The sequence below is a fragment of the Cyclopterus lumpus genome, chromosome 4, assembly GCF_009769545.1.
Source record: "Cyclopterus lumpus isolate fCycLum1 chromosome 4, fCycLum1.pri, whole genome shotgun sequence".
Taxonomy (NCBI): domain Eukaryota; kingdom Metazoa; phylum Chordata; class Actinopteri; order Perciformes; family Cyclopteridae; genus Cyclopterus; species Cyclopterus lumpus.
In genome coordinates, this window is record NC_046969.1 from 5111184 (window position 1) to 5129807 (window position 18624).

Here is an 18624-nt window from a genome sequence, read left to right on the forward strand (position 1 = left end):
ATTGTACCAGAGACTCAGTAAAAGTGGGCGTGTGCTGTTAGAGAGAAAACAAGTGAAGTAGAAAGACAACAGAGAGAAGTAGTGGCTAATGTGTCACACAGGAAATCCTCTTAACTGCCAGCCCCCCCCCCCCCTACCCACACACACAGGATCCTTCAATGCAAATGTTTAAAAAAACTCTACCCTTCAGTACTATTTTACTTCTTATTCATTCATCCATCCATTTACAAACATATTTTTACAAAAGATCACATGAACTTTTTTTTTGCAGACTAGCATATAGTAGTTTAGTGAAGAAGGCAGAACAAAGGACACGGAAGCAAAGTGATATGTCCTCTTAGTGTTTCTATCATTACTCAGTTGGTTACATTTTAACCTTTGAAGTTACTGTCAATAACTGTATCTACTTCCTGGTAATTGACAGAAAATATGAACCACATTCATAGCTCTAAGCTCTTTACATAAACGATAGATCGATAGATACAGTTAATCATCCCGGGGGGTCAGGATTTGTTTGAAGCAGCAGCAAGCATGTTTACAATATATACAATGAAATAAAATAGCAGGGCAGGACATATTACATTTAAGAATTTAAATAAAAATGTAAAAATAAAAATGTATCGAGTGTATCTAATATAAAGTGAAAGCAGTGCAAGGGTTAATTTGAGAAGGATCTTGCCAGAGGTGATTTATTATACAGTCTTATTGCAGTGAGCAGGAATGTTCTCCTGTATCTGTCCTTGTGACAGCTGAAGCAGTCTGTTGGAGAAAGTGCTGCGCTGTCTTTGCATTGGTGGTGGAGAGAGTGGTCCGGATTCTCCAATATGGACAATCATTTCTTCAGTGTCCTCCTCTCCACCACCTGTTCCAGATAGACCTGTTTGCAGCCAATAATGGAGCCGGTCTTCCTCACCAGTTTAGTGAGTCTGTTGGTGTCTTCGGCTCCAATGCTGCTCCCCCAGCAGACTACGGAGAAGCACAGAGCACTGGCCACAACAGACTGGTAGAACATCTCCAGCATCTTGATGCACACATCGAAGGATCAAAGTTTCCTCATGAAAAAGAGTCGACTCATCCCCTTCTTGTACACAGCGTTGATGTTGGCCTTCCAGTTAAGTCTGTTGTTGATGGAGACACCCAGGAACCTGTACTCCTCCACCATGTACACATCCTCCTCCTCCACCATGTCAGATTCAGATTCAACTTTATTGTCATTGCACAGAGTACAGGTACTGAGGCACATCCTCTCCCAGAACTCTCAGCGGTTGTAGAGTCGTCGTCTTCCTCCTGAAGTCCACCATCTCTCTGGTCTTGGCCACGTTCAGAAGCAGGTGATTTCTGTCGACCCACTCCACAAAGTCATCCACTACTGCCCTGTACTCCTCCTCCTGTCCAATCTTAATACACCCGACCACTGCAGAGTCATCAGAGAACTTATGCAGATGGCATGACCCTGAGTTGTACTGGAAGTCAGTGGTGTAAAGGGTGAACAGTAGACAGAACAGTTTCCTGTGGGGCTCCAACATCACTGACCACCGTTCCAGACAGCACGCGGCCCAGTCGGACACACTGTGGTCTGCCTTTGAGGTAGTCACTGATCCAGGAGACGGTGGACGCGTTGACCCGCACCACCCGCAGCTTCTCACTCAGCAGCAGTGGTCGGATGGTGTTGAATGGAGAAATCAAAGAAAGTGATTTTTACAAAGCCACCGGTTCCATCCAGGTGCGACTGAGCTGGTTGCAGCAGGTAGATGTTGGCGTTGTGCACTCCCACACGAGGCTGGTAAGCAAATTGCAGAGGATCCAGTGATGATTTCACCTGCGGCCGAAGGTGGGCCAAGACCAGCCTCTCCAGCACCTTCATCACATGGGATGTGAGGGCAACTGGTGGGAAGTCCTTGAGGTCAGATGGCTTGACTTTGAGTTGACTTCTTTGGAACAGGGACCAGGCACAACGTCTATATAATAGGTCCAAGACATTACTTGGTTTGATAAGGGAAGTAACAGTTCAGAACAACTATCGAGGAATCCATCAAAGCCTGTCTAAAAACTGTAAAATTGGCCATGTAAGAAAACATCATATTCACAATGACAAGATGAAAAGAGGTCCTCCATTCAGTGATTTGTGACTAAGCTGACTTCAGCTTCGCTGACAAGGTGAGTGGTTGAAAAGAGAGCTTTTTTAGACAGAGTGAAGTCAATTCCTCAGGCTTCACTACACGGGCCCAAATAAATTAGGAGAAGGCTGAACATTTGAAAGCCAAATTCTCCTTCAGCATTGGCTGACTGATGCTTAGTGAAGGCCTAATGCTTCGGGATGGCTGTGAAGACACGCATAACGTAGCGTGTGGGTGTAATATCTTAGTACAAAGGCAGACTTGTCTCGCCACTGGTCCCTAGAAGTCGATGACTCTCTCACACACACACACACATACACACACACACACACTTGTATTAAGGCCAGGAAGACTGAGGTTGCGCTAGACTCATCACCATCTGAGAGGCAAACATATACCTGCAAAGAAATGTGAGTGTATATGTGTATTTCTGCGTGTTATTACCTGTACAAGGAAGATAATGAGAAAATAGAAGTTGGCTATCCGTCTGAACTGCTCAAACAGATTCTTAGGGACAAAGTTCCAAATTGTGTACTGAAAGAGAAAGAGAAAACAGCAATTAGGGAAAAGACTAAGAAATAGCTGCAGGGTATCTGAGGGTTTCAATAACAAAAGACATATTTGAGAGGAGGGATATAGTTGTTATTTAGCCTCGACGCCAATGGGCCTGCAAATTTGAATGCAATTTAGTCTCCATGGTGATTTCTTCTCACAAGTTATTTTCAAATGTTTATGCACAGTATAATTAATAGGTCCCAAACTGGCACCGTACTGTGACACCTAAGTATGAACACAACTGTTCTGTACACATGACATCTATTGCATCTGTCCATCCGGGGAGAGGGATCCTCCTCTGTTGCTCTCCTGAAGGTTTCTTCCCTTTTTTCCCTGTGAAAGGTTATTTTTGGGGAGTTTTTCCTGATCCGATGTGAGGTCCTGGGACAGGGATGTCGTATGTGTACGGATTGTAAAGCCCTCTGAGGCAAATTTGTGATATTGTGCTATACAAAATAAACTGAATTTAACTAAATGTGTGTACATTAACAACCCTACTGTATTTGAGACTCTTAATTCCTCATGAATGCTTGATGGAATTGCATGTAAGAATAAGTATAAAATAAATATGTTTATAAAAAGGCAGGTAAAACTAGTTTCTATTTCAGACTATATTTTAAACAGGCACATTAAGAAACTGAATACCACGGATTAGCTGTTGAAGGATATTAAGTTTACCTGTCTGGTATATCAAGACACAAAAAAACATTGTTGTAGTAATCCTGCCACTGCATGGCTGATACAAAATATGGACATCAGATCATTTAAGTAATCATTTAGGTTTTTTCATCAGCTCCACCATTTTTTTATTTGAGGTGTTTCTTTCTCTAAAGACGCATGACTTGAATCATTTAAACTCAGAGCCTGGTGACTTGACCCTACAGTCTTTATTTAATCAGCTAATCAATCACAACGCTGGTGGCAGGCAGCACAAGCTTTGTGAGCTTTCTCCAGTCAATCTTCTAACTGACCTCTATCCTCGAACCAACAAACACCTTTTTTTGTCCGAGTGGATCCTGTTATTAAAAAAAAATCCTGCTTCACCCCTTATCTGTCTCTCCCCACATGCCAGAACTACTGATTATTTTTTATTTTTTTTACATAAATCCTATCAAGCATAGTAAAAAAATGTCATATTGACTATGAAATTCCGTGGGGATAATTCTGTGGGGAAAATACCACTACTGGCTTTAACAACATGTGGTACCTTGGAGGAGATGATTCTGTTGTCAGCAAAGCGTTGCGGTATGTAGTGGCCATGCTGCGGGAAACGATTGGCCACATAAACTGTCCTGGTGTCACTCTGATGAGGGGGGTCAAAGCCCTGAGGAGAGGGAGCAGAGAAAAGAGGGACGAATGGAAAAGGAGGAAAAGGAGGTAAAACAGGTTACTTACATAACAACTCTTTTTATAGTAGGCATACTGATATGTAAACAACTTCAGTTGCTAAAAAAGCTATCTTAATAAGTAGTGCAATGCTACCGAGACAAAGTGTTGAGAAATGATGACCTCAATTTGTGGAGAGTATAAACTATTAGTCGATAAACTGATCAGCTGATTGACAGAGACGACTACAACTACTTCGATAATCAATTCATTGTTCCATCCCTATTATTGAAAAGTGAATACTGTGGGTACAAAAGGAATGCAACAATATGACCTGATTTTAAAGCAAGTTATTCTATATAATTGGCATTCAGCAGATGCCAATTGCCTGGAAGTCTACAGCACACTACAATCTACCTGGGGCAACATTTTGAAGCTTCATCTATTCCACAAGGTGTACGTTCCTGTATTGTTTCCAAAGGTAATTATCATTAATAGTTGTCTGGTGCAGCAGAGGTTAGTATGGGACTTGACAGATTTTAACCAATTAGACAAAGCTTAAATATGTGTTTATGAAAGCAAGACAATGTATCTGCCTGCTCCAATACAGTAGGTACGGAAAGTATTCAGACCCCTTTAAATTGTTCACTCTGTTTCATTGCAGCCATTTGCTCAAATCAAAAAAGTTCACTTTATTTCTCATTAACACTCAGCACCCCATCTTGACAGAAAAAAACTGAAATGTAGAAATTTTTGCAAATTTATTAAAAAAGAAAAACTGAAATATGGTATTCAGGCCCATTGCTCAGTATTAAGTAGAAGCACCCTTTTGAGCTAGTACAGCCATGAGTCTTCTTGGGAATGATTGGGGATGATTTTTCACATCTGGATTTGGGGATCCTCTGCCATTCTTCCTTGCAGATCCTCTCCAGTTCCGTCAGGTTGGATGGTGAACGTTGGTGGACAGCCATTTGCAGGTCTCTCCAGAGATGCTCAATTGGGTTTAGGTCAGGGCTCTGGCTGGACCAGTCAAGAATGGTCACAGAGTTGTTCCGAAGCCACTCCTGTTATTTTAGCTGTGTGCTTAGGGTCATTATCTTGTTGGAAGGTGAACCTTCGGCCCAGAGCACTCTGGAAGAGGTTTTCTTCCAGGATATCTCTGTACTTGGCCGCATTCATCTTTCCTTCAATTGCAACCAGTCGTCCTGTCCCTGCAGCTGAAAAACACCCCCATAGCATGATGCTGCCAACACCATGTTTCACTGTTAGGATTGTATTGGGCAGGTGATGAGCAGTGCCTGGTTTTCTCCACATATACCGCTTAGAATTAACGCCAAAAAGTTAAATCTTGGTCTCATCAGACCAGAGAATCTTATTTCTCATAGTCTGGGAGTCCTTCATGTGTTTTTGGCAAACTCTATGCAGGCTTTCATATGTCTTGCACTGAGGAGAGGCTTCCGTCGGGCCACTCTGCCATAAAGCCCCGACTGGTGGAGGGCTGCAATGATAGTTGACTTTGTGGAACTTTCTCCCATCTCCCTACTGCATCTCTGGAGCTCAGCCAGTGATCTTTGGGTTCTTCTTTACCTCTCTCACCAAGGCTCTTCTCCCACGATTGCTCAGTTTGGCTGGACGGCCAGGTCTAGGAAGAGTTCTGGTTGTCCCAAATGTCTTCCATTTAAGGATTATGAAGGACACTGTGATCTTAGGAACCTTGGCCAGCTCTGTGTCTTGCCAAAATTCTGTCTCTGAGCTCTTTGGGCATTTCCTTCGACCTCATGATTCTCATTTGCTCTGACATGCACTGTGAGCTGTAAGGTCTTATATAGAGAGGTGTGCCTTTCCTAATCAATTCAATTAAACACAGATGGACTCCAATGAAGGAGAAGAACCATCTCAAGGAGGATCAGAAAAAATGGACAGCATGCGAGTTAAATATGAGTGTCACAGCAAAGGGTCTGAATACTTATGACTATGTGATATTTCAGTTTTTCTTTAATAGATTTGAAAAAATGTCTACATTTCAGTTTTTCTTTCTGTCAAGATGGGGTGCCGAGTGTACAATAATGAGAAATAAAATTAACTTTTTTGATTTTAGCAAATGGCTACAATGAAACAACGAGTGAACAATTTAAAAGGGGTCTGAATACTTTCCGTACCCACTGTACATGTACAAAAAGAAAGGGTAAAAATATGACAAACTACACTCAAGTGTGGATCACAATATCTGGCACAACACAAGGTTCACACCCATAACCACAGTAACTAAGTAACATTTGGGTGATCCACAATCACTGTTAATCTAATGAAAATACCAGATATATCATATCTTTCAAATGCAAATGTAAATCAGATGTGGCTGTATCAGTTTACGTAAGCCACGTTTCTAAGATGTGTTCAGGACTGGTTAACCTCAGAGAGGCTAATAATATGATCAGCTAATGTTAGTCATTCTTATACAGAGAATAAAACAGAAGAGACACACTTTGCCTTCTTGCTCCGTTCTAACATTATTTTCTGGTAATGTCATACGTGTTGACTTGAAGGTTAAAGCAAGTGCTTACAATCATTTGCAAATGTTCTATGACGTATCTCCAACACACACACACACACGTTCAGGGACACATGTAAACTATTACTGCCTTTGTTTCCCTCTTAAGCTCTCCATCTGCTGCTGCTTTCTAAAGTCTTGTCTCTTCCCTTTACTGATTGATACTCTGGGTGTTGGAGTAAATATTGGAAATTCATTAGGTGTAATATTCTTCAAGAAAAAAACAGGTCTATGTTTGTATTTATGTAAATATACTATATAAATGCTGAAAAAAACGTTATACATTTGCATAACAAAAGACTGGGAGCATCTAAATGGCGGCTCATAGCTAACTATGGCTATGTCCACAAGGCAAGGAGAAGCTCTGACAACAACACAGACTTCATCATCTGCTCAGGTAAACATTACTCCACTTTAAATAGTCGTTTGCTGCCATAGTAATGCTATGTTAATGCCCTGAACATCGTATATCGCTCCTCTATTATATCCCCACACAGACTATGGCAATGTTGTACCTATAGAAAACACATTACTTAAAATTGTTTACATTACTGTACAGAGCCTTGATGGTTGTCTTAGGTGGGCAAAATGTATCATTCCCTTTCTCCACACAGTTTTTCAGACTGAGTCTGAGAAGTAGGAGATTCTAGCTCACGCCACATCAATCAACTATCAGTTAAGTTGATTAATAATTAACATCCTTGCCAACAGTAGCTAAAAAAGGTAGTTCAAGTGCTTGCTCAGTTCATAGAAAACGGCCATGTGTAACTGCAACAAAGATGTGACTGTGTAAAAATTAAGGGAAGTACCTAAGCCAATGGCTCTGAACGCACTCAGGGCAGCTTCAATAAAAGAAATGGTTGTCTGTGCTTTAGTGTACGGCAAATGGCACTTCACACAGAAAAAAAGAAAAAACTGTGAGCTTCTGGTTCTTTGTGTTGAGCAAGTGACATCCAGAAGACTGATTACATCCAGTCATTCGAAGTTTATCGATCTATGGAACAAGATCGGAGTTTGGGTGATATGACAAAATGTTTCTATTGGCGACTGTATCCTCCGCTACTTTGTGGCCGCCCACATCCGGTTTAAAACATTGGTACTTGCGTACTGTGCTGCAAACAGATCGGGTCCAGTCTACATCCAGGACATGGTAAAACCATACACCCCAGCTCGTTCACTTCGCTCGGCTTTTGCCAAATCGGCTTGTAGCTCCGTCACTGCGAGCTAAACACTCAAAGTCACGACTGTTTGCTGTCCTGGCTCCACAATGGTGGAATGAGCTCCCCATTGACGTCAGGACAGCAGAAAGTCTCTACATCTTCCGTCGCAAACTAAAAACACATATTTTTCGACTATACCTTGAATGGGGAAGGTAGCACCGTAGTAGCACTTTGGTAGCACTTAAAGGGCTCTTACTGATAGCACTTAGTAGTTTAACTTTATTGAAGAAATTGTACTTTCTCGATTCTTGTTGTTCAGAGTTTGTACTCATGGTTGAATGCACTTATTGTAAGTCACTTTGGATAAAAGCGTCAGCTAAATGAAATGTAATGCAATGTCTCTGGATCCCATCACCACAAGCAAAGAAATGCATAGTTAAGGTGATCCAGCTACATTTCAAATGACCCCTGAAGAATCTACATAAAGAGAAACAGAATGAGAGAAATGTACATGTCATGCTGAAACGTGGCCCGTTGTGAGGATATACCCGCATTTCACCACCCAGAAACACTCCAACTGGTCCAATGACATCAATCCGTCTGTCACAACAAATGCGATGTCTGCACCAGACAATAAATAACCCCACAAAATGTATAGCAATCTCACACAGCGATTATCTTTAAGACTGAGGTGTTAAATGTCCCTTTTTATTAGATGGGAAATGCCATGAATATTGAATATAATTCAAGATTTAGGACCATTCCTGTTATGGCCTATCCAGAATCAACTCCCTGAGCTGAGGCTTACCTGTACATCCTTCTAAAAACAACATAATTACATGTTACACAAAAAAAAAAAAATGTGTCATGCTGCATTTAGCCTAAAAAGACCTTGAGGAACAAATAAATAAAGAATGGCAATGGATTGAGTGTATTAAAGATTCCCAAGACATGCATCCTGTCATTTAACTCTACAGAAGACAAATATATCACTAAATGTATTTACACCCAAAAACAGCACTCATGCACTGTTGGGAAACCAACAATTCCCAATATTTACATTATTGTTATTATTTGAAGTTATTATAGTCTGAACAGTTATTTCAAAGCAAGCTTTAACTTGTTCACTTACTTGTTTAGATGATATGCATGGGGGTTGTACCTTCTTAAACAACAGCCTGACATATTTGAGGACCATCAGTAATTATGAGCTAAAGACCTAATGTGATATCTGGAGTGCAATATTTTGTTATTTGACTTCTATACGGGTATAACAGAATAAATAGAAATGTCTGTTTCCATTTGACTTTCTTGTTGTTGTCAAGCGTCTTTCTTATAAAACTATATATGATCAGAGATTATTTTTTCAAGGCATTTCATTATATTGAATTTGTTTCATATGTCTAGGCGTGCACATCTTCATACGTTTCACAGGATATGCAATGCTGTCAGATAATATGCAATATGTTGCTTTGGAAATAAAGCTTTGATTGAGGAATCCCCATCGGAATAATGGAGAAAACTAAAAGTTTCCATGTCAATGTTGCGGAACAGGATGTCAAAGCATGCATAACCAGTACAATTTGGTAGATGAAGACTAACATTTAAAGTCTGTCAGATTATGACAATCTCACCGTGTCCTCCTCTTTTTTGTCCACTGTCACCAGAGAGAAACTGATAAGGATTGATGAATAAACATAACTGCAGTACTTTCCAGATTAAAAAAAAAGGTCAGACAAATGCCCCACGACAAATTTGCTTTTAATTAACTGGTCAACTATAAAGGGATGGGTCAAAGGAACCGGGCCATCTCAAATTAGCAGGAGGCTACCATGTTTTATGGAGTTCAACTCTCCGTGGTGCTCTTCAACAAAAGACCAAAATTAACTTCCAAAAACGGAAAAGAAAACTTTCTTTTGAACAGATTGACAAACTTGCAGCTGACCAATAGTCACTTTACCCCAACTCAAAGTGCAGGGTATACTGTATGTACCTAAGGAAGAGGCCATGGAAGCCCAGAAACACCTCAATATTGATTAAACTTACGGCACAACAGTGTGAGCAACGTGTGACTGATCTCATAACATGCATGCATTCATTCACTCACATGGGCTTCCCCCTCTCACATGATCACACAACCCAACTACCAGTCACACAACTCATTTATTTACACTACATGCCAATGCAGGTTCGTATCCAAACTTCCCAAACATATAATAACCATTGCGTTCTTGCAGCATGATTGAAAAACAAACCATCCATCCCTCGAGCATACCTGTGTCTGCTCTGCCCCTGGAACTCACTCTCTGAACTGGGGCTCATTTGTCGTTTGCTCTCCAAGGCGTCGCCACACGGCCATGTTTGTAGGCAAACAACAGGTGATTACAGCAAATACAGGATGCTCTCGAAGCGTTTTATTTAAATCATTCAAAACCGGTTAAACGTTCAGTTTTAGCCAGCGCATTGCGACTTATACAAAGAAATTAAGAAAAGAAGGATGTATGAAAGTTACATCCAAATAAAATAAAAAGTTTAAAACTACTACTAAGCAGCTGTTGACATTATTTCGTTGGCTTTCTTGGCACAAATAAAGGAGTCACTACATGAGAAGCTGAGAGCAGGTTTGGTGAGAGGAGTTAGCGACGCGGTTCAACTTTATCAAGTAGCCACCTCGCTAGCGTCAACTCACGGTTGCTCTTTAAAACGGTTACATGTGGTTAAAAATGCGAGCAAACATCACAAACTCACAATTCAAGTTTGAGATGAACCCAGTCTGCTTGTTATGAATGTTTCATCGAGCGGAGCTGTCCTAACGTGTTAGCTAAGTAGGGAAGGTAGCCCCGTTAGCGTCACCTCCACCTGACTGTTATCACGCAACACGGTTCGGCACGCGCCGTCAACTGCTAACTAGTTGGTTAGCTTGTTAAATGTGACCAGAGTAAAGTTGACCCCGCTGTTCCCGTGCGACTGGTGTCGAGAGCTAACGGGCGCTAGCGTCGTGAGAAAGGTATAACGCCGGGAGGTTTACCAGCTGCTGTCGTATCCACCGGAGCATCCTCGACAAATACGGTGTGAAGTGGTCCGCGCAGCCGCTAGCCCCGCGCTAGCGACTAGCTACTCCCAGCGAGAACGCGTCCCGAACCAGATATATATTTCCCCTCGAAGGCAGCAGCTCTTCTCGGTCGCATTACACGACACATCCACGCAGTGTAACGTTAACCGTGCAAACACAACAAAAATAATCCGGTCCTTTCCATTCGTCAGTAACGTCGGACAACTCGTCGGATGGTCTCCCGGTAAAAGTGACAGACGGCTGGCCACGGAGTCCCGGCGAGCTCTCCACTACATCTCTTGTTTTGCCACGACCGGTTGTTCTTCCTTCCAGCGCACAACTCTGTGCACACACTGCTGCTCATGAGCGGCCTCTCAACGCCCCCTGCCTGAGAGAGAGAGAGAGAGAGAGATAGATGGATAGGCTACTGTTCAAACGAAATGTAACTATAATTGTGTTCTGAAATGTGTATTTGTGGCTCCCTGCACACTTGAATAAAACAGGAGTCCTCATTTATGTCATTATTAAGACCTCAGGGGCTCTGCCTCAAAATCATGTTTTTAGACAATGATATCAATGCTATTTCTAATAATATTGCTGATGGAGACCAAGGAGCAATTTTTTTGTCTCTGTGTCTTCTAGGAAGTCAATCCGGCCATGGTTTAAAAAATAACATCTGAAGAGCGACAGGGACCATTAAAACCTATAATGAGTAAAACATTTGAAGATGATAAATACTTGTGGAGCACATCAGACAAGTGCTCTAAATACACTTGTTTGTCTTTTTTTATACCGTGCTGAATGGCCCTTACCGTACATCCCATGCTGTAGGATGACTTCATATATTGCTGTGTTGCTATTCAATATATGTAATGCTAGTTCTGTATACAATCAGCAGGGCCAACGCAGGAGGCCGGCTCACCAGGCAGGAGGCATCAGACAAAGCCAGGTCCAATGAACCCTATGAGACGTGAAGTCACAAAGACTCCGGGGAGGAAGCAGAGTTAGTAAAGTGCAATAGAGAGATGTAAATGTATCCATAAGCAGAGAGAGAAGAGGACATAGGTGCTCAGTGTATCTTAAAAACATCCCCCAGCAGCCTATAAACCTATAGCAGCACATCTAGGGGCTGGACCAGGGAAAACCTGATTCAGTTCTAACTATAAGCACTATTAAAGAGGAAAGTCTTAAGTCTATTCTTGAATGAGGTGACTGTGTCTGCCTCCCGGACTGAAAGTGGAAGCTGGTTCCATAAAAGAGGAGCTTGATAACTGAAGGCTCTGGCTCCCATCCTAATTTTGAAGACTCTAGGAACCACAAGTATCCCCGCATTTAGTGAGCGCAGCTCTCTAGTAGGGCAATATGCTACTACAAGCTCCTTAAGATATGATGGTGCATCACCAATCAATGCTTTGTAGGTGAGGAGAATAATTTTAAATGTGATTCTTGATTTTACAGGGAGCCACTGCAGAGCAGCTAATACAGGAGTAATGTGATCTCTTTTCTTAGTTTTTGTGAGTACACAAGCTGCAGCATTCTGGATTAACTGGAGGAATTTAAGAGATTTATTGGAGCAGCCTGATAATAAGGAGTTGCAGTAATCCAGTCTAGAAGTAACACACGCGTGAACCAGCTTTTCTGCATCTTTTTGAGACAATATGTGCCTGATTTTTGAAGTCCCGATCAAAGATAACACCGAGATTCTTTACAGTGGTGTTGGATGCCAGGGCAATGCCATCTACAGAAACCACATCACCAGATGATAACGCAGGGCTCTGAGTCATATCTAGATCGCTTACTGGGCACTTTTTAAATTGTTGAATACTCTTCGACACAAAAGCCAACTGAGTGGAGACTTAAAGTGCATTAGTTTGCTCAAAATGATTTTTAGATGTCTTAAGCCAGAGTGAATTTATTTCTAATCCCCTGCAGTAAGTCTGAATATGAGCTGAAGCACTTTAAATCATTGTCCCTTGCTCACTCAAGACTTCTCACTTTCTTTGATTGATTGTGTGGCTCCATTTCAGAATGAAAATGCATTTAAATAACCATGTAGAACACAAAATGAAATGCTACTCTTTTACGTGAATACAGCGTGCGTTTGCCTTTGGACCCTTCCTTCTAAACCTTTCTGCGATGCTATCCAGTCCCCCGGGTGTTCCTCTTGTAAAGCGTCTCACATAAAGTGAGGTCATCCTTGTATTAGTGGCCCTCTCCCAGTGATGAATCCATCCCTGTCCCCTCCTTCCTCTGAGACACGTCTGCAGTACATCTCAATCGGTCAATAATGTATAGGCAATAAATGATACTGCACCGGGAGGAAGAGAAATGCTCGGACTTTTGATATATTTGAATAAGTATATGGATCCGTGTGCTTTCTAAATTGATTCAATATGCTGCACATGATTGAAAACAGTGATGTTGAAGTGATCAATAGCAAATGGAGCAGATGATAATGATCCAGTGCATTCCAGCAGATACATTTGGAGCAGAACAGCTGCAGTAAAGTCTCTCTCTCTCTCTCTGGCTTCCTGAATGAAAAAGTCAAACATACAAATGTATTTGCATGCTTTTGCATTGTTCCCAACATTTGTGTTTGTTTCTTAAGGTGCCTCTCCATCATGAAAGTTTCTTTTTAAAAACGAACATGCGTTTATCTCCAGGATTAAGACAGCTTTAGGCCACTCTTTGAGTCAGCAGAGTACAGCACTGGCTGCACCACAACATCGTGGGATCAAGTCTATTTCCTCTTTTATTTACAATAGCCGGTGCCACATGCCTTTTTTGTATTTTTTCTACTGTACATCCAGCAAAAGCAGAAATATCCCAAACTCATCTTAAAAAGTCAGCTTTACTCTGCAAATCCAGTCAGTAATCCGCTATCCGTTTGTGTTCGTATTCGAGCCCTGAGCCCAGCGGCCGTACCCATGTGACCGTCAGAGTATTCTCCATAGGTTTCCCTGATTTACATAACGCCACTGCAGCAGCAACATCTGGTAGCTCCCATCGCACAGCTGGATTTAAAACAGTATGCTCGTCTTTGATGTGAGAGGATGACAGTAGTGTGCATGTTGTTGGTGTTGAAAACTTCATATCCATGTTCACTTTTTCCTGATCGACCTGCAATCTCAGATGTCATTTTCAAGGATTACAAGGTTACACTCTTTTTTGAGTTTAATGTAAAAAAACAACAACCTCTTGTTTGAACACTACAGAAGCTCTCCCTATTTGTCTTGAAGTCATAGTTTAATTGATAGGCTTCGTGAAGCATAAGTCAGATCATGTACCATGTTCACGCACAGTTGAATTGCTCTATCTTAATGCACATCTTTGTACCTTATACGGGAGACTGCTGGCCACTGATCCATAATGCCCTTGCTGTCTGTCATTGTAATGGATGGCGAGGTACCAGATAACGTCTGGCTGCCTTCCCAGCTCTGTATTAAATTTAATTTCCGTTACAGCAATCCAACAAGTGCTTGTCATATTTAAATACCCTAGCCCAACAGGTTGACATTATTCACTATACTGCAGCGATAAGGCCTATGTGGCCTTTGTGTGTAAGGTATAACATTTTGCATGATGATAAATGTGTACCGATCTTGGTTTAATCAACGTCGTTGGATTTTGGGGAACCTGTAGTGAACTATAGAGCATCCAACAGTATTTCCACGAAAAAAAAATCTGCAGAGTGGAGAAAGAAGTATTCAGATATCAGAACCACAGTGTAAAAATACTCTATTAAAAGTAAGTCCTGCTTTTAAACTTGTACTTGAATAAAAGTAGGTAAGTAGTATCAAAAGGGAAAGTAGTAATAATGAAGGATAAACAACCTCTTGACATTTATATACAGTATTTCAATTATATAACCTGAGTATTGTTAATGGGTTAACATCTTAGCAGCACTTTGACATATTATAATTTCCCCCTGAAATGTATAGTTGATGTATACAGTAACAGGACATGAACATTCAATGAAGTCAATGATGACCAAACAGAAGCATTAATTATGAATTTAATTTATCTATAGAAATCAATTACGTTTAGAACTGTGTGAAATGTAATCGTAATGCAGTGTGTAAAACCTGCAATCCAACAAGTTCTTCTGCACATCGGGATGTAACCAAAATTCCCGATAATATCTAGGCTCATACATACATATAGATGCATTGCTCACAATACTTAACTTACTTTTTAAAATTAATAAAACATGTGTAAGCCATGGCAAAACCTCTGCATCTTTACCATTTAGCATAAAAAACTTCCAAACCGGCTTTTACAGTTCATGTTTTGATGCAAGAGGAGCTATGCCCCATATGGCCAACATACAATTATTATTGGTGACGTATTAAATGTAGTTGTAGAGGAAGAAGAAGAAGACACTACATGCCTTTGGTGTGATTTGGCTCTACGGCTGTCAGTATTGGACTGAGTTAATCCAGGCCTGTTTAACCATGCTGTGGCTGATCCTCTTGGTAAATACACCAGCACTAAGTGGCTTTCAATCATTACGACCAAGTATCTCCAACAATACTAATAGGCTTAGGACAAGTTCTCCCTCTCGGCCTAGAACCACTATGTAACGGTTGCTTGCTCAGGCGCCGGCTCCCACTTTGTATGTGTGTATATTAGTGTCTTGTTGCATTAGCATGACCATCTGTCTCTCTCTATGGGGCTCCGGGGAGCCGGGCTCAAATGGCCTCTTAGGGAAATAGAAATTAAATGGATTGGCTTTTTGGATGGGTGAATAAATATAAACTGACCATTAGTCTAGAAAAAATGAATTAAAAAAACACCTCTTGCATCCAAAATGAGTAGAAACGGTTTTGTGCAGTTTTCTAGACGTTGAACTGACTTAAACAACGTTGACTTAAACAAATAAATAAAAAGGCAGCAATGGGCATTCTGGGGATTTTCATGGGGAATTCATTTTTATTAATAACAATAATTGCAAATTCCTCAGACCAAAGTAAAAGCTGTGTTGGCGATTTCTGAAATGTGGTGTGAGTCTCCCCCTTAAGGACACACTGAGGTGTTACAACTATGAGACACAATTTACAGGAATGCCATTTGTAAAATGCAACACACAAGACATTAAGAGCATAACATTACATTCCCAAAACTCAAATGCTTTTCAGGAGGGTGTGTGCGTGACTAACTTACACGCGATTTTTGGAGGCAGTCGGTCACTACTTTGTCTGTATGTGTGTTCTTCACAGTCGTGGTATTTGTGTGTGTGTGTGAGAGAGAGAGTGAGTTTTTTTGTGTGTGTGTGTGGTGCCAGGTGGGTGGTATTGGGTTTCCTAAGGAGCTACTAATCCTTCACCTAACACCCTGACCTCCTTAGTCTGTGACCCGGAGAGACCGAAGGAAGGCAACTCTTCATCCACTTCACTAGACTTGGTCGTGGATGACAAATCGTGTGCCTGTGTGAATGTCAAATGGATCCCCATTGAATGAACCCGAATCTGTATGAATAATCCACGTACAGTGTAGAGGGTTTTTCCTTTCACCGAGAAGAGGCACAAGAGCCAGAAAAATGCACGAAAAAAGGAGAAGAGAAGACCTTGATGATTTAGAGAAACAGTTTTTTCCCCCAACTCAACAACAAAAGTAATTATTTTAGGAATGGTGTATTTTAGAAAATGGCCTTTAAAAGCTATGGGAACGCTGGTTATTTCTACTTCCCTATTTTCCTCCAGCAGCTGCTGCAGTGCAGCCACCGTGTATCTCATGTGACAAGCTTCCTACCTTAGTAAGATGGTGAAGGTGTGTGTGTCTGTGCTATTCTGCTATTCTGCCTTTCTGATCTGCTTCATTTCTGCCAGGACAAGCAGTTGTTTGAAAATGCAATTGCTCTCACCGCCATCATTCTGACAGACACAGACACACATACTATATATATATATATATTAAAAGATATACTGAATAAAAAGGACTTCAACGTAGTGCGTACAAACAGTGTGAGGAGAGACACGGCTGGCTTAAGGGAGAACTTGCACACGTAGAAGTGTGTAATTAACTGTGATGAAGTCCACCACACATTCATTCTCCTCTTAATGAGGTGTGTGTGTGTGTGTGTGTGTGTGTGTGTGTGTGTGTGTGTTTAGATAGATAGATAGATAGATACTTTATTAATCCCCAAGGGGAAATTTGTTGTCATAGTAGCGCCCAACACTTTACAGACACCAAATGGAATAGACTAAATAAACACACAAAATAAAATAAAAATAAAATATAAGAACAGGGATGACAGATATATACAAAATATAAAATTATATATATATATATATATATATATATATATATATATATATAAAATATATATACACAATAGAATACAAATAACTGTGCAGTGTGTATTAAGGAAATTCAATAAAATTAAATGTAAACAGAGTGTGCAAAATATGTAAAATATATACACACAATAGAATACGAATAACTGCAGTGTGTATTTAAGGACATTAATTTAAGTTGACAGAGTGTGCAAAATGCAAAGTATGTGTAGTGTATAGGAAGTGTAAATCAACATAAATAAATGTGAATGTGTACAGTGAAAATGACAATTTTGTGTGTGTGCGTGTGTTTAGTATAAAGTTACTGTGGGAACACTTTCGCTCAAAAAGTGCATCTGCCTGCGTGAATGCGCGAGTGTGTGTTTGACGTTGCCGTGGTAATGTTGACCCCTGCTGACCTTGGCCTTTCCGGGCCCCTATGCCGTCACCTGGCTCCCCAGCTTGGGGCTGGCTGAGCGGCAGCTGGTTTGGACTGCTGCGTCTGTATGAGTCCAGACATGCTCAGTGGCATCGGGTTTGTTTTAGCAGACGGCTAGCTTAGCGCTAAGTTGTCGGGGGTTGGAGGTCCTTCACCAAAGTAATAATAAAGGTAAAATACTCCATGGGAAGACAAGTCCTTTCATTATTGCACTAATTCTAGTTACATAGGTATCACCAGAAAATGTATTTAAGTATCACATGTTTATTGAGGCATCCATTAGACTATTAACCAGGCATTTACAAGGAAGTAGCATTTTAATGTCACATCTGGTTGAGGTAAGGCTGATTTTATCTGTGACATGCATATATATTTCGTCAATTGATTATAAGTTTTTTGACACATCCTTGATCCGCAAAGTAAGAAGTAAGTCTTAAGGTAAAATGTAGTCGGAAATGTTAAAGTAAACAGTAGCATAGGATGTAAATACTGAAGTATATTAAGGTACAATACAATGATTCAAAGACTCCAGAGTGTAAATACTGCATAGTAATATTTAAGAGGCAGAACCATGGTGATTTTTCAGTGTTTCCCAGAGTAAAGAGAGCTGGAGACGCTCTGACTGTTTGCAGAAGTAGCAGTTTTGGAACAATCTGGTCATTGTTACAAGAGAGTAAAGCCTGTGTGTGCATGATGCAATGACCATTCAGATCACAGGTGTGTATGTGTGCAACTGTTCATATGTTTGAATGGTATCAGGCAAACCTCTGGTTGAACTCTCGATGGATTGCCCGGATCCGAACTAAGACAGTAAGAAGTGCATGTGTGTGTGTGTGTGTGTGTGTGTGTGTGTGTAGAGGACTGAGCCAACATCACAGTCATCAATCATTCCCATTCAGCGAGACTTGCAGCATTTTTTTGGTCCCCACCTTCATCACCGTGTGGCTTTAACGATTGAGTAATGATACAAAAAATAAGCAAAATACTGGGTTTTCATGCCGTGCAAAATCCATGCTACAGTGTTAGAGACTCCATCTAACATCCTCTCTACCTTACAGGCCCTTGCAGCCTCCATGCCGGAGGCAGTAAACCTGTCTGTCCATCAGTGATGATAAGCCTTCTAATAGGTCGCTCTGTTTAAATGACAGA

At 41.0% G+C, this 18624-nt stretch overlaps 1 protein-coding gene across 5 annotated transcripts in view; it reads right to left on the bottom strand.

Annotated features, from left to right (window-relative positions):
• The window catches only part of atp11b (ATPase phospholipid transporting 11B (putative)), a 47294-nt gene extending 36183 nt beyond the window's left edge, over positions 1 to 11111 (bottom strand). For 4 of the 5 annotated variants that reach the window (XR_004609414.1, XM_034531610.1, XM_034531609.1 and 1 more), the window contains exons 1-3: positions 10738 to 11111; positions 3880 to 3996; positions 2562 to 2651 (exon numbers count right to left, since the gene is read on the bottom strand). Coding sequence is in view for 4 of the 5 variants with exons in the window: in XM_034531610.1 (XP_034387501.1) it covers positions 2562 to 2651; positions 3880 to 3996; positions 10738 to 10764 (234 nt within the window). In the remaining variant the exon portion in view is untranslated. The remainder of the gene's footprint in view (positions 1 to 2561; positions 2652 to 3879; positions 3997 to 10737) is intronic. The other variant, XM_034531611.1, reaches the window with a different exon arrangement.
• Positions 11112 to 18624: the final 7513 nt, after the last annotated feature.